Source organism: Balearica regulorum, chromosome 10 (assembly GCF_011004875.1).
Source record: "Balearica regulorum gibbericeps isolate bBalReg1 chromosome 10, bBalReg1.pri, whole genome shotgun sequence".
Lineage (NCBI taxonomy): Eukaryota > Metazoa > Chordata > Aves > Gruiformes > Gruidae > Balearica > Balearica regulorum.
Window position 1 is genome coordinate 5385787 of NC_046193.1, and position 16812 is coordinate 5402598.

General features: G+C 38.3%; 1 protein-coding gene across 17 annotated transcripts in view; it reads right to left on the bottom strand.

Moving 5' to 3' along the window:
* The window catches only part of DOCK3 (dedicator of cytokinesis 3), a 217965-nt gene that overhangs the window by 43190 nt on the left and 157963 nt on the right, over positions 1–16812 (bottom strand). For 14 of the 17 annotated variants that reach the window (XM_075762874.1, XM_075762883.1, XM_075762872.1 and 11 more), the window contains 9 exons: positions 15844–16014; positions 12037–12229; positions 10051–10178; positions 8923–9069; positions 6767–6865; positions 4536–4630; positions 2919–2994; positions 1896–1996; positions 1565–1623 (listed from right to left, as the gene is read on the bottom strand). In XM_075762874.1, coding sequence (XP_075618989.1) covers positions 1565–1623; positions 1896–1996; positions 2919–2994; positions 4536–4630; positions 6767–6865; positions 8923–9069; positions 10051–10178; positions 12037–12229; positions 15844–16014 — 1069 coding nt within the window. The remainder of the gene's footprint in view (positions 1–1564; positions 1624–1895; positions 1997–2918; positions 2995–4535; positions 4631–6766; positions 6866–8922; positions 9070–10050; positions 10179–12036; positions 12230–15843; positions 16015–16812) is intronic. The other 3 variants (XM_075762879.1, XM_075762876.1, XM_075762869.1) reach the window with 1 other exon arrangement.

Consider the following 16812-nt stretch of genomic DNA (forward strand, 5'->3'; position numbering starts at 1 on the left):
AAAACCCAGTATTTGCTATACACCATTCCTTGCAAAGTCTCTAAGAGCATTTTTAATTTCACTGTGAAAGCCTTCAGCAAAAATTGTCAGTGCGTTTTACTTGCAAAGGAATTTGAACTATCAGAAATAACCAAACTAAAACATAATAACTAGGGGGAAAAGAGGGCACAGATACTTCTAATTTATAAAAAGATTTTGAAAGGGCTGGTGAGAACAATGGTATTTAATAGATTATTAATAGATTAGAATACTTAGATTTCAAAGAACTACAGAGCTCTTCATCCTCAGCTATGGAAGTCTCAATTTCATAACTGACCTTGACTTAGGATGAAATTGCTGCTCAGCATGCTCAGCAACCGAAACCCAAGGCATTTTGCTAACAATCTCTTCTGTGGCATGCTTACTATGCAGTCGCAGAGAATAAATCAAAATAGCCATATTTGGAACAGTATTCAGTGATAAATATCTGTATCTACATATCTAAAACAGGCTTCTCGCTTCTTATTTGAATTTGTCTAGTATCATGTTTTGGTCATTTGATATCTGTTACATTGGAGAGCCTTCTGTTCTCTACCCAGATGCCTAGACTAGACTGCTGTACCACACTTATAAAAGCGCAAGTCTTAGATGAAAAATCTCCATTTACCTTTTGAGACCTGTGGTGAGATATATTTTCCCCATTTTGTAACATGCGTAATTTCTTCATCAAAATATATAGGAAAAGGTCAAATGAATTGCAGAAGTTGAAATTTTATCACAAACATTGCGTTATTGTGGACAAGGCTTTTGTGAGTTTTGGGTTGGGTTTTCTGGTTTTTTTGGTGGGGTTTTTCTTTTTCCTTTTTAAAAGTAGTAACAGAGAATTTGTTATGCATACTAGATACCTGAAGACACCAAAAAAGAAGATTTACTGTATGCCACTTCTGGACTTCATTATCAAACACACAAAACTGTGGTTTAGTGGTGGACTTGGTAGTGTTAGATTTATGGTTGGACTTGATGATCTTAAGTGTCTTTCCCAACCTAAATTATTCTATGACTCTAATTTTGAATCATGACAACTTTGGCTTTTGAATCATCTCCAAAATTACAAAGGTGGTTATAGCTGTGAAAATTTAAGTTTCTGCTTTACAGCCATGGATCAGACAAATGCCAGAGAGTAACAGTGTATTGCCGTATGAACCTGACTGCAGCACAGTTGAAGCGATTAGAAAAAGCTGATTTTATATTTGCAAATACATAAAATCTTTCACTGATGTGTCAAAACAGCCAAAACCTGCCACTGTCACATTTGAGAAGGAAGCATTCAAATTCATAGGAATGTATTATTTCAAATTAAAAAATATGATGAGACAGTACAGAAGAGAGGGTTTTGGTGGGAGAAGTACTTCCTGGTTTTACAACTCTTAAGAGAAACTAAGTATTCTATAATGCTACAAAAGTAAAAAAAAAAAAAACACCAACCAAAACCAAACCAAAAAACCAAAACAAACCCCAAACTTTCCAACAGAAATCCGGGGTTACTTTGGCTTTGGTTGTCAGAATGGAGAAGGAGAAGACATACCCAGGTTCTGCCACATGCTGAAGAGCTCATATGCCATCATCACTCTCATATCGCCATATCTGAAAGAGAGGAGGAGATAGACAACTGCCTAATGGAATAAAAACCGGCAAGGCAGTGATGTTAAAAAAATAATAAATGCACGTTTAAGTCAACATAAGAATATCAAACAACTTGGCTAATCACTGAACACTGTATTAGGACATCTATTTATTTATTTCCCAAGCATTTCCCCATCCCAAGTTCTGTAATAAATCACAGGGACTTGTGGTAGAAAAAAGTCTCATTTTTGAGGTGCAGAAAAGGCTGGGAAACCAACAAAACATGTTCTTACTTATCCAGAATCTTCTTCCTCTTAGCTGGTGTGGCATTTTCTAGTTGGAGACTTGGCTGGTTTATAAACAAAACTGCCAGGCTGAAATAAGAGTTCCACACCTGTGACACAGGAAAGAAGTTTCAGAACATTACACTCCAAGGAATAAGTTTTAAATAAGTGTAGGAAGACATATGTTCTTTTGTATGTAGAATGAGACCGTTCCTTTTTGTAATCAAGCTGTAACTTAATCAATATGTATCTTAACGATTGAGATATTGAACTCTTAAGGATACCAACGGATTATTTAAAACCTGGTAGGAACTAAAATTAAAAACCCCAAGAAGGTAACGCCACTGGGCTTTCCTCTTAGCACCAGAGTTGAAAAATGAATAAACTTCATGATTTCAGTGAAGTTGTAAATTGTTTTTTCTGTAGGCTAAACAGATTTTATCCCTCAAAAATCCCCAGAGGTTACATTATATTATGAATGAGAGCCCTATAATTCAGTTAGTTTACCCAAATAAATGAGTCTCATGCCATCATGCTGTGTGTACGTCTGGCAGCTTTTCCGTAGTAACGCTGAACTTGTTGCCCATTTTCAACTACATCAGACACAGGGAAAACACCCCCTGAGACACAGCGCTCCTCCAGATTTTAAGTCAACAGCCAGAAGGAGAGCCTCTGGGAGTGGAAGATGACAAATGCCTCAACTTCAGGAAAAGCATTGCCTGAGTTGTTTACATTTCTTTAGCCATGACTCTGTAAGACAGCATGCTTCGTTAGCTCCACTGCTTACAAAGATACTCGTTTCCTTTACAAGGGGCTCAATTTTCTTGATTTAATCTCATAGTGTATCTGTTCTACTTCCCCTCAATTCCACAGCAGGTTCAAATTCCTGTCTTTGATCAGTTAGGTCATCTTCCTCACAGATACTCAAATAAATGCTGCTAATATAATCAACTAATGTAGAGAATAGCTCTTGTTCCTTTGTACTGCTAGTTTAAAAAGATGCCATAACATTTTCTCAGTATCAATTCTTACTTTAAAATCAAAGTCCGTTTCCGTGAAATTCTTATGCAGTGCAGAAGACAGGTACTGAACTGTTGTAACTATAATACTGCAGTAAAAAACACAAAAAAGAAAAAAAAGAACATTGGAATCTGGAGTATAACATAGCACGATGGTTTGTGGTGCTAATTTTACTATAAATACAGAGACGGGCATTCTTCATGTAATCACTGCAAGATCACATAGAAGTCACTATCTTTCTATGTTTTAATAAGTTTAGTTTGTACTAGATGATACGAGATGAAGAATTTTCATCATTATTGTAATTTTTGGAATTTACACAGGAACATTTAAAATCTTGTCTATTTTGTATGGCTGGGACATATTACCTTCAGTGAAATGAAAGAATACACCCATCTTTCTCCTATTTTAAGCAGGTTTTTTTCCCAAAGAGCAACTCAGAAAGTCTGAGCTATTTTCAGTCTTGGCTATACAATGGTCTTTTATCTGGCACACGCTTCAACTCAGTGTATTTGTGAGTATTTTGCCAATTCTGGATTCCTTGGTATTTTTTTTTGTAGATGGCTAAATACATCTTAGTGCAAGGCAATCAAGGCATGTGATAAATTCAGGAATTAATAAATAGCATGTAGGTAAGGCAACAATAGTATCAAAAACCCCAGCACATCTCTGATTCACTTCCCGCGACCCTGCTAAACATTAGGTTTACAGCAAAATTGTTCCCAAGGGAACTAGGTAACCTACAGCATCTCAGGTAACTACTCTTTCATGTTGAGTTTTCTTTTCTTACAGAACTTCATTTAATCTTTGCACTTGAAATACTGAAATCCATTTCTTTACTTTTCATAAGCGCTGTGAACTCGCAGAACATACAGCTCAGCTGAGCAGTCAGCCTTTAGAAAAACTTTTCCACGGTGTCTTCCTGTAATAGGAACCCCTCCAGCTGTCAGTTAATCAGTAGTAATTCTAGAGCTAGTTTATGTAAAGAAACTAGTAAATAAGTGCAGCCACCCTGTGTTCATCACACTGCTGCCATTCCAAACAGCATAGTACTTAACACGAGAAGCAACAATATTAGATAAAATGAAGCATTAAAATGGTAGATGACAATTTAATTGAGAAAAAACTCTGTATGTAATGCACTTGGTGTCATTGCTAGGGTATGCTCCTCCTTTTCCAAAATAACTGAGTCCTCCTCCTAGGCGGGTTAAAGAACTATGTTTATGGGAAGACACAGACATTTAATATAGTAATTTACTGAGTAAGGGAGTTGAGAGGCCTGCCTGTTAATACAGTTGGTGTGGGGAGCTGTTCCTTGCCATCCGTTAGGGTAGCACTGCGTCACTCTTGCCCTCAATGCAGCTACCTCAGCTTCGGGTTTAAACTTTTAACTCTTCGATACTTGTGCACAGTGGTACAGTTTAAGAAACAAAGCAAATACAGAAGTCCCAGTTTGGTCCAGAATGGTAAAATAACTGCAGAATGAGGAGGAGCATTCCAGAATTCCTGCCTTGATCACCACCTCTCAGTCTGATGAAACACAGTGCATCACAGGTTTTAAGTGCCCAGCGGAGGAGAAAAAAATTCTGATACAGAATGTCAACACTTTATACCTGCTTCTCTACTTACTTGCTGGTGAGCAACCTCATCACCATCCAGTCTCGAGGAAAGACACTCATTTTCATCAGGTTCCGAAATACACAGAAGATCTTCAGGAGGAATTCCTATCACATAAGGAAAAAAAAATTAAAAATCACCAGCAGCAGATTAACCTATTTTCTTGATTGTAAGAAAGACAGTTAAGCCAAATGTGCTCCACTTGAGCTTTGTGTCACTAGGCCATTCACCTGAAAATGTGGAAACAACATATATTGGGATCTGGCTCTATTAATTTTGTATGCACCTAATAGGTACTAAACAAGTTGCAGCTGTCTTTTAATTCTTAACTTCTACAGTGAGATGAAAAACTTCCTTATGTGCATAATCATATATGACTTCTCATATCAGTTAGAGTTCTGGTATCAATTTGCAGCTATGTTCAAATATACTGGAATCATAATCATTTATTTATGCATTCATTTAATGTATATGTCCAAATTTCTTTGCAAAAATTTGACAACTCCACACCCCCCCCCCCAACCCAATAAAACTCCTACATGAGCTTTTAAAAATAGTAACAGAAAATCCCATTTCTGGCTGTATGCAGCAGAAAAGATTTCTTAAACACATTCAGCTGAGTATTTGCTTTCCAAAAAAATTCCCCAAACCTGAAGACATTTAATTTTTTTGACTACCTGCACCTCTACATCTATAAAGAACGACAGCAAGGATAAAACACACCAAGTTGTTGGCCTTGCAAACTATGGTTTTGTTTTGTTTTTCTTCTACACATAATCAAGATAGCACAGAAAGTGGCAGTGCAAGGTTTGTTCAAAACTGTCCTACCATTATGCCTTAATTTGGTGTGTGTGTGTGTGAGAAGATTAATATCTTGGTGAGTAAAGAGTAAAGCATCAGAAGCTCCTTGACTTTTGGCCTCATTTTTGCCTAGGTGTAACAGTGGTAAGTGAACATAATGCCTTTCTATCCAAGAAAAAGTATTGGAAATATTATTACAGCAATATTTGAAGGGAAAAAAAAGTAATATATTTTATTGGAAAAAATTTGTGTATAAAAATCTTCAGGCTCTGTGATACTCCTGAACATATCCTTAGATTGTCAGAGATACCACAGTGTTTGTTCTTATGGGTGTAAAGGTAAATTTCATTTCAATGACAAACCCTTTCACTAGTCTGACATAACAACTAGAGTTCATATAGCTTTTAAAAATATCTATTAAAAAATTAATATGAATTAATTTACCAAATATTTTTCCTATGAGCAATTCAAAAGTTACCTGAAAGGTAGTAATCTCCAATAACTATCAACCTGAGATACATTGAACCCTGCAACCTAGAGGTAAGATTTCTATCATCCCAAATTTACCTCCCCGATTTATTCAGCCTGTCTGTATGCACATTTAGAAGCTCAACGCGTATTCCGAAAGGATTTCTCAGTTTCTCCATCTCACCGAAGGCAACATAAGTTCCTCCCACATTACATTCTTCTTATTGCCCATATTTTATTGAATGCCATGCTAATCAAAAGCATTTTATAGAAAATCTTGTCTTTATGAAATGATTTTGCCTTCTAAACAGACTGTGGTCAGAGATACTCCTCTTTCTGGTGGAAGCTGAAATAAAAAGTTGGTTTCTGCCATTTTGAGATGTGCTATTTCAAAATGCCAGGGCAAAAGAGACAGCAGAGGGGTCTGTGCACCTCACCAACCCCTTCTGTTCATTAATAGTCATAATTTTGGTTCATGTTCACAAATTTGGGAAGCATGCAGCAGGTGGAGTAGTAAGGTTACCACTTTGCCAAAAAAGATTGTATCTGCTAGAGACATTTGTATCCCCAAAAAGGTTTGAAATTCTCTTTTGGCATAAAATGAACAGTTTGTAAGTAAGCGCCAATGCGTATTGAACATCTAGTAAAATGCTATAGAACAACTGACTTTAGATTTATGTGATTAAAAAACCCTGTTCCTCTTGACTGTGTTCTATATGGTACAATAATGATATCCTTTTCTGTCTAATAACATCTATCTTGGGACTTTATTTGCTCTTAGGAAGGTAATTCAGTGCCCTGTGGTCTTAAATGTTTTTATAACACACTACCTATTATTATAAAGGTGAAAGGAAGGTCTGTGAATAGATTGCCAGTGAATGGGAATGATGAGCAGAGGAAGCAATGCTGGCGGGATTCCCCGCTACTCGCTCACTCTGAGTGAACCACCCTGCAAACATGACATTCTGTTGTACCTTTAGTTCATCCTTGCTTTGGAAGTTGTCCAGTAAGTGCTGGAAATGAGTGTCTGACATCTGACGAAGCAAAGATAAAAGGCAGGAGACATATTCTCCCTGTTGACCAAATGAGAAACTATTTCATTGAGACAATCTGAAATTTCATAAATAGAAAACTCAACCTGGGGTAAGGTATAAAGGGAGGGGTCTGAAATGGCCCCAATGCCTATGAGAGGAAAGCTGACATGCACAGAGATTAAAAATACGGCATGTTAACAGTTCTTGAATTACTGTTAATACATAGGAATACACCTCTTAGAGGCTCCTCCACAGCTGCCAGTTTTAAAGGTCTTTTAACCCATCTTGTAGTCCAAACAAAAATAATTTAAAATTATTAATATAGACATTAATGAATCGCCCTCCAAGCATGCAATTTTTGACAATCGTCTTTTTCAGTTACTTAATGTACTATGTCTATCAAAGGTGTGACTGCAGCTCATACAGACATACCAGGAATTATTTAAAACTAATTGGCTCAGATACGCAAAACAGTACAGCGATGACAGCATGGGATCAGTATGGGCTACCAAAAGGTGTCTGGAATCTTGTAAATATTTGATTTATTAGTGTTCACCAAGTTATGTGCTGTCATAGCTACCGTACTAACAGTATTCCAGTAAGATACTCAGAATATAGTTTGAGTAAGACTACCTGAGCTACAATTACATTTCTGGCCTGCAAAGCAGATGCACCCTAACCAGTTACCACCGTATCCCAAAGTGTTTTCCAAAGATGAGCTCCCCCATTTTACACATCTGAAAGCAAAGCACAGAGAAGTTAAGCAATCTGTCCAAGATAACAAGCCAGGCAGTGCCAAGAACGTAAGGAAGTATGTCTTTTGACTGCCAGTCCGTTGCACAACACTATTTTTTTCTGTGACAATGAGCAATTAATTTGTAACATGTACAAACTACTGTCTAAGCAGTATCTAATAAGATTCCATGTATCACTGTGCTGTGAAATACAAATTCAGGAACAAATACAAGGGGATTTTATACTTGGACTGTCCATACCATTTTCTTTTCTAATTGGCTCAAGTATCTACACAGAAACTTTGACACCGGTTGTTCCAATAAACTTTGGAAACAGGAAAAAAGATGTGCTCTTATGTGTGAGGTGGCATGTGATAAATAACAGTAAGTCTAATGGTAGGAGTAAAAGGAAATTGAGATGTTACTGGACATTTGCAAGCTAGCACCTTTCTTGTATCAGAGAACATGCCTGAAAACAACTAAATGCCTTCTTTATTAGGATTCTACTATTTGTTACTTTATCTGAGCTAACCTAGAAAGATAAAATCTTCTCTTGTGCGAGGGGTGTACCTTAGTGTACATCCACCCCCAACAATATGTTTGAGGTTTCAGCCATTTGATATAAAAGCAAGACTAGAAAAAGGGATGTTCTGAAAAACAGCTTAACATCATACGTTGTGCAAAAGCTGCATTAGACACTAAAATAGGTTAGAATAGAAAAGGGTAAGAAATCCAGAAAAGAAGAAAGCTGAACAGCTGCTTTTTCTCCTCTTCCGTTGCATGTCAAAGAAGAAATTTCTTCCCCATGGCTTATGCTGGCAGTCTGTACAAAGTGGTGGCTTTTCCCTCTTCTTCCACCAAGCTCAACAGCTCACTTGACTTAGGATCTGTTACTTTCTTTTTCAGTATGTTGTGTTTCATTTGCATGAAATAATCAGTGAACCTGGACAGAAGCTCTCCAGGGTGTTAAGTAAAGGGACTTGTCCACTAAGCATTATGGTATTCTCAGTCGTAGGAATCAGAGACTGATACTCATACAGCCCTTGGTGATACCTCTTCAGGGGTGAAGCCTCAGGCAGCTGCCCAGCTAGCATATGCCTCAAGTTCTAAACAGTAACTTGCAATCACAGCTGCAAAGACAAGAAAATAACCTGGAAATCCACAAAAGCTTCCTGAGCTCCACTGCTTCCTGCAGACCTCACTAGTGCACAGAGGGAGGAAGGGATTTGTGGCTTATTAAGGGGAAGAGACAAAGCCCTGGGCGTTCATGCAGCAGAGATGATAATGAGGTGCCAGTGGTGGTGAGGGACTGAACCAAAGGTTAGAGAAGCAGGAAATAGAAACTGATTGTTAGTTACTAACAGTGATTTCTGCTGTGCACTGCGGGCAACGCTGCCCTCTTACCGCCTCCTGAGACTGCGATTTACTCATGATTGTAAGCAGAGTTTGTAAAAGCACATCCAGGAGGCTCTCCACCATCATCTCAACCTCCTCCACGACATCTCCCTCCTACAGTAAGTGGTGAGCAAACAGACAGTTAGGAACTGGAGAAAATGGAATTGACAAAGACAATTCTGCTGAGTCAGCCATACCACAAATACTCATTTTGCTAGAGTGCTCCGTAACGGAGGCGCAGAGAAGTACAATTGAATTCATCAATGGTACCAGATAGTGTTGTGATGCCAGTGTGTGTGTTACCTCCTCAATCTCTGATGGAGACATTCAGGGTCACAGCCATAAAGGTAAATCTATAATCAAAGGTCTGCATACACTCTAGAACACAATGGGATCAAATTATGTTCAGGAACCTTTATTCTATGGCAGCATTATTTTAGCTTATTACCATGATACCTTTCATCTCATTCCTTTCACACAAAACCATAACTTGTAATTGGAAATACTCATTGGTATGAATTATATTTAGCACCATGTGCTTCCTCCTTTAGAGTCAGGTGGGAAAACTTCACCACCTTCTGTTTGTGAGCGTTCTTTAAATGATCAAGTTACCATTTGATATCAGAGTATTATGATCATCAAAGCTGGGTGTTTCAACTCAGCAGCAATTTCCAGAAGTAAGTGTGATTTCATTGATTGGATAATTTTAGAGTATTCTCTTAACATGAATCACAAAGTGATAGTTACTGTCTCTTGCAGAACTGCAAGTCTTAGAGCTGCGTAGAGCTTTTGAACTCCATTAACATCGAAGTTCTGGGCTTGGATGAAGAAAATTAAACAGTGTCAAACCTGGTAAATGCATATGCTTTTCCCCCCTCCTAACAGCAAGAACACTGTATAATCAGAATGCTCCGAGTCACACACAGTAAAGCAGACCCTCATTTCAGATGTCCTCCTGCTGTTAGAAAGTTAGCAGAATTTCGGTTTTAAAAGGATCTTTGAAAAACCTGTATTAACCTATAAAAATGCCTCAGTCTTCATTATACTAAATCAGTTGTGCAATTAAAAAAAAAAAGTAATCAAGCAGCAGATTACCAAAGAGCTGGTCTTGATTATGGAGAAGATACTACTGAGTATCCCAGAGCAGATGAGCAGCTCCTTCTGCTGTCGTAGGTGAAGGTGAATATGGTGAAGAACTACAGGTAGCAGGATGCGTCGTGACTCTGAAAGAAGGAAAATCAGGTCAGAGGTCTTCCAAAATTCAATTTCAGCCATCCCAATCAGCAGCCATTTGGTATCCAAACTAGCCTAGACAGCACATTTGATTAATTGGTGCAACTTCTACTGTACGGGTTGTAGTACACCACACTTCCAAGAACTGTATCTAATGAATTAATAGCACATCTAGTTTCAAAGGCTCATAAATGCAGTATGCGTGATGGTCTCACTAGCGATACAGCTTGGAAACACCAGTTGTGAACTGATCCTTTCTAATGCTCATTTCCTTTGTGCAAACCCTTCCCCACTTCATGTTGCTTTCCAGCTCTACTGTTAGAGCTAATAGAGCCTCTCCAATATATGCCTCTTGGAAGCTGGCTAATTCTTCTCTTCTAGCTGGCTTACAAACCTTCATCTTATTAAAGAAGGGAGAGCAGATAGCAGCTGCAGAAAACAGTAGCCAAAACAGGAAAAGAGAGACATAGGAAAAAAAAATGGCAAGACGTCAGCAAACAGGCTGATATAAAAGATATATCAGATATATAGAGATAAAAGGAAAACAAGTCTTCACCATATGGGAGGCAAGAAAAAGAGAATTTATCTTCCTTTAATTGCAAGACCTGAAGAGTAGGTGGGGTGGGTAGCCAAAAGGTGACTTCGGAAACTAGATTCATTTTGCCAGGTGCAGCTAGGACATGGGAGAGATTGTTGACCTGGGAGTACTGTGTCATGCTTCCATGGGAAGCAGTAAGGGAGGGGTCCATCATTATGTTGGGTGGAAGATGGGGCACCTGTGCAGTCATAGCTGCCTTGCAACACTGAAGCTTGCTTTCTGGGTTTTGATGCTGTAGTGAGATGTCACGGCGCTGTGCAGCAGCTAAAAGCATCACTAGTTGCTGGTGTCATTGTAAAGGAGAAACTAAGGTTAATGGGAAGAACTGCAGCCCTGGATTCTGTGGGTGAAGTTACACCTGGCTTTACTGAGAAGTCAGAAAAGGGTTTTGCCCATGAACTTGGCACTAACAAAGAAATATTTTTATCAATAGGTTCAAAACGCTACAGTGAGATAAAATTCATTGCCTGTTTCACAATTACTCCTTCTCTACATTGGTTTTTTTTTTAGATTAATTTAAAATTTAAGAAAAAATGTTTATAAACAATAACATGGATGGTTTAAATATGATTATGTGTTGTTATTCTCACCTTGCACTGAGTAGAATAATTTGAGTGTACTCACTTGAGATCCTCACTACAGGGAAGATAAGCTCAGTGGTGCTTTTTATCTTCCACTATTACCTTCATAACTTCTTTCATTCAGACCTTTATGTATAAAATAAAGTCACAGTCTTCAACCCTTCTTCATTTAATTAATTCTTAAAGAATGACTAATATGTTGAGGTAAAGAAATACTAAAGTTATAAAGTAAAAATAAAACATACTTTAAAGGAATCCAGTGGGTCTCTCACATAACTTTATCTCCCTGTTTATCAGACAATAAGCTTGCTGGAAAGGAGGTTATCTTCCTATCCATGACAAGAATAGGATTGAATAGACGTGAACAGAATCGTATTGGTTGGAAAAGACCTTTAAGATCATCGAGTCCAAGTAATTTTGTTAACGTAAATATTTTTATCAACTTTTAGTAACTACAGTTTATCCATGGAGGATTTATAAACATTTTCTACCCTAAGGAAACTTACAAAGTACCAGCAGTGAATATATGTAATGATACCACCAAGATAAATAAGTACCAAGATTATTGGCATTCAGCAATGAATTGTTTGCAACAAAGCAACCGCAAAATAAATGTAACGTGCTGCTACTCTTAGCAGCAAGACTTACCCTCAGATACTGCTGTCTTACCTGAGAAAGAGAACAGGCGGCTGTCAACAGTGCGTGCAATAGATTGTAGCTTAACCACATCCATTGATTGCCCAATGTGTACTGTACTGGGCATGCTGCCCAGAGTACCCCTCACAAACTCTGCTACTTCCTGCACAGTGAACATCTGCAACAGCTCATCAAAGATAGCGGGGAAGGAGTTCAGCAAAGCAGCCTGAAAAAAGTAAATGAAGAAACTGAAAATGTTGAATTTTGTAACTGCAGCTAAATGCAGTGACATAGAAAGAACAGCAAAAGTGAAGTAAGGGTCTGCAAAAAGCTACTAAATAGTGCACTAGGGCTGGTGTTAATGTCTTGCAATACCTAAAGTTCAGAGTGAACAAATCCCATGTAGTATTTAAAAATCAAGTGCTGTTGCAATACTAAGTCTTACAATAAGTTGAGCCCATAGATACCGTAGAGCTTCAAAAGGCTGTATTTTAGGACACAGCTTCTAAAACAGAGGTCCCATAGAACAGAAAACAGTCCATTTTTGTTGATTTACTTTTTTCAATAAATAGAAAACCTGCTTCTGATTAGAGTTCCATACCAATTTTTTTTTACTAACTACAGAAGATAGTTAAAAATCTTCAGAAAATATTTTGAAGTAAAGAACATGGCGACAGACCCTTAACCGTAGCAGCACTGTTATGGGATACTGCAGTATCTGTGCAGCAGGGGTGGGGTGTGATTTCATGTGAAAGAGGCATCACATCATGCAGTAGGTGTGCACGTGATTCTTGCAATGACAGATATTTCCAGTAAGCTGGAGCTATCCTTGAAGGTGTTTCTTAAAGTGCAGAAACAATATCAGCACAGCAACAACAAGATCAAACTCTTCCTCTCTAATTTCACACTTCTCCAATTAATTTCTTCATAACAGTAATAAATGCCATGCATCACCCTATCCTCAAGTTCCACAGACTTGGCATCATACCTAACAACTGTCACTCACCTCTAATGTTTTAAAATTCTTCTCTTTCTTCCTCTACATCCTGCCCAAGGTCCATACCTAGTTCCTTCATTAGAACTACTTAAAATTCCCAGTGGTGACTTTCCTGAACTGTTCAGTCTGGTTTTGATTTACTCCCAGCCACAGCCCCACCACCCTGCACACTTCCCTTCTCACTGGTTCCACCTCCCTCGTCTGAAGCTCTCCACACAAACCACACTGACTTCCTGCACAAGTTCAGATTTACCAAACTTCGTTGCAGATCTCTGTTCAGTTTTGCCCTTCCAGTCTCTCAGGACCTTTCGGTGTTTTTTTCTATTCTGCAAGTTCTCTTTTTCCTCATGGATTTTTGTTGTTTTCTCATTGCACAAACATTTCTGTACCTCTCCCATGCTGGCTCTAGCACTTGGCATGCCTCTCCTAATCCCATATAATATACAGTTTCCTTCTTTGCCAAGTCTTTCCAAAGTATCTTTTCTCCCACGTAGCAGTGATATCTATTTAATAGTCTTTGAGCAAAGGCTAAGTTATTTTTGCAACTAACACTGCAGAGCCCATTAAATTATTCTGAATATAAATTTACCTCTTTCTTCTTCATGCTCGTTATCTCTCTCAACATCTTGTCTTGTTACAATCAGTTCAGATTACACAAAACCTCACATAGCCTCCTGGGTGTTGTCACCTATTTGTTGCTACATACATACAATGTACTCACAAAATAAACAAACATGAATCATTTAAATAGCTCATGGTACTCTTGGAAGGCTGTAACAGCTGCAAATCCAGTCATCACCTTTATCTTTGGGAGAAGTGAAATTACAATACTGGTCCAAGAAATCCTTACAGGACTGTTCCTAAACTTATTTCTAACTATTACTATGAAGCAGGAGGATTGCTGTGGGGATTTAGGGTGTCCAGTAGCAAAGTAAGGATGTGCATGGGATCTCTTCAGGAAGCTTTGAAGCTGTCTTGAGGAGCAGCTACATCATTTCATCAGCTCCTTGAAGGGCTCTTTTTTGTATAACACCCTAAAATATTCTGGAACATTACTCATGTCAAACTAATTGCCTGGAAGGAAGCACATAATCAGTTTTAACTTCATTGCTGGAAGGAACTATATTGAGATCTCTCTAATATCCTGGATAAGAGGACAAATGTGAAGAAAATTATGTTTGCTAGGGCCTCAAGCATTTCTGTAGATATTTAACAGTTGTCCAGATTTCCGGAACTAGTACATAATCTCCTTGGCTGTCCTGAACAATTTGACTTTTATAATCTTGTATACCCCCTCAATACCATCAGTATTTTCACTCTGTGGATGCCATAAGCTGTTCCATTAGTTACTAAAATATTCCACATTTTCTAGTTTTAAAGTACCAGCCACTTAAACATTAAATTCCAGTTTATATGCAGGAAAAGAGGGCTTGGGGTAGGGAAAAGGGATTAATTGGGAACATCCGTGATGAAATACTTGTGCAGTTCTGGGGATCATTACTTACAGAATTAAATGACGGCCTTGAAGTACCACCACATTTTTGTGGGGCACATGTCCCAGCTCCGCTCGCCTGCCCTCCAGGCTGAGAGGCCTATGGGGCAATTGGGATCAAGGGGCAACACAGTGGCAAGGGGGAAACAAAAAGTAAACTTTTCAAAGATTAAACAAGGACAGGCTTTACAATCTACAAAAGTCCAAAGTAAGAAATACTGCAGTGAGAGAAAGGAGAAAAAATTAAAAAAGACAAAAAGGGAAAATAACCCCATCCTCAAATCTGGTCTCCCTCTGTATTTTTGATCAATGCAACTAAAAACCAAACAACCCTAAACCAGCCTGCGTTCACAACATGCTGTTTCCACTCACTGTCACTTTGCGTGCAAAATCTGTGCACTGATTTCTTGTGTTCCTGCCTCATCTTATTATACCCACTAATAGGTGATTAAATAAAAGATTAGAGCAGCTGTTCTCAAAATTTTTCAGAGCAGCTTCTTAAGAAGGAGATCACATTTCTGGCAATTTCCCTAACCAGCGGAGTCACTCTGCTTTGTGGCAACGCTCGCAGCAACTGCTTTGGCAAACCACAGGAGGTGTTCAAAAGATCTGTAAATAGTAAATTAGTGATTACAGATCACCTTCATCTTACCAGGAAGTTTTGGGTGGTCTGTCTTTGATATTCTCTGAGACACACATGTAACATTTGACATAACTATTTAAAACTTTTAAACACAAAATTATGTAATTTAGTACAGTGGTCTTTAAAAAAACATCCTTACTCACTTTGAGTAGTATCTTAAGCCCACACCAAATTTTCATGAAGTCATCTGGGCCATATTCAAAACAGCATATTAAATGTGAGCGTGGGTATCACAGTATGCTTGCAGTCAGGCTGCATATGATTCTGACTGTAATTTTAGAGTATGCTGGAATTAAGTTTATCTGACTGTGAGTACCTCAATTGAACTTCTCTACTGTGATGTTGCTATGACCCTAAGTGTTGACTTCAGCTACTACAATTAAGGATTTAAAATTTCTTTAGGCCAATTGTAAGACACATGAATGAGAGGCTTGAAAATGCAGTTTACTTTTGTGAAGAGCAGAGATGAAATTCTCATGTGACAAGTCACGTTCCTCTTGAGAGTCCACAGTTCAGCTCACCTGTATCTGCAGTGCAAAGCTACTGTCTAATAATGTTAATTGGCAATGTCATTTTCCAGTATCATCAACTTGTGAGACGGGAAAAACTCTACTAACCTGCATTTAATTGTCATGTGCCCATATATACTACCTGTGCAGAAAATAGCTGCTTTTTGGTTTGCTAGTTAAGGTGTAGAAAATAGCAAACCTGTGTGAAGATGAGAGTCTCGGAGCTCCTGCTGTCCAAGCTGAGCACAAATCTGATGGACTGGAAAAGCTCCTGGATGCTGGAGCGGAACTGTTCCTCCTCCATTCCACAAGTAGCTCTGGAGTAAAGGATCCGAGATTGGACAATGAACTTGAAAAGATATTCCAAGGCCTTAAGGAGCAGGAGAGGAAGGAGATTAAGACAGAGAAAAAGAGAGAAAGAAAAATAAAGGAGCTTTAAAGAGAACCAGGAAAGATTCTAGGTGCATAATAACTATATTCTTCAGCTTTAGAAAGGAGACAGAAAAACAGGTTTTATAAGTTACATAAATCGGTTAAGAAAGATCAACTCATAGGCAGTATCCCTTCTCAACCAACAATCTTTGTTACCAGTATGTCCCACTAACAAAAAAGTACATATTTAAGCCAAATAGACAAGTTTGAGTTACATAATTTGAGGAAAACCTTGGTGAAGAGACATCTAGTTTTTTTTCAAGACTTTTGGCACAATACCTGTAACTGAAGAAGCTATTTTCCTGTTTTCATTCAAATTAATTACTGGAGTTAGCTAATCTAGATTAAGATAAGTGGACTGTCAGTGGAACAGAAATGTTTCCTGGAAAGAGGAGAATCTACTTTTCAATATGAACACACCAGCAAGGTTCACCTTTATTTCTGGCTGCTACATGTACAGACGGAAATAAATGCAGATGCAGAAATAGAAGACAACAAGAGCAGCACATGAAGCCCTCTGGCAGCCCGTAACAGTAGCAAGCAGCAGTGCTCTAGTGAGTTATATTTTTACTTTGAGCTCTGATAAGTTGAAGTGCCTTTCTTTTATCGTCACCTGTGAAACTTGGAGAGCACCCAGCAGAGGGAGAATAACCTGCACAGAAGATGGCATTTACACCATTATACAATGTGTGATAGATGCTGCAGTCCTGAAGGATGGGCAAATTGGATCTTTTTG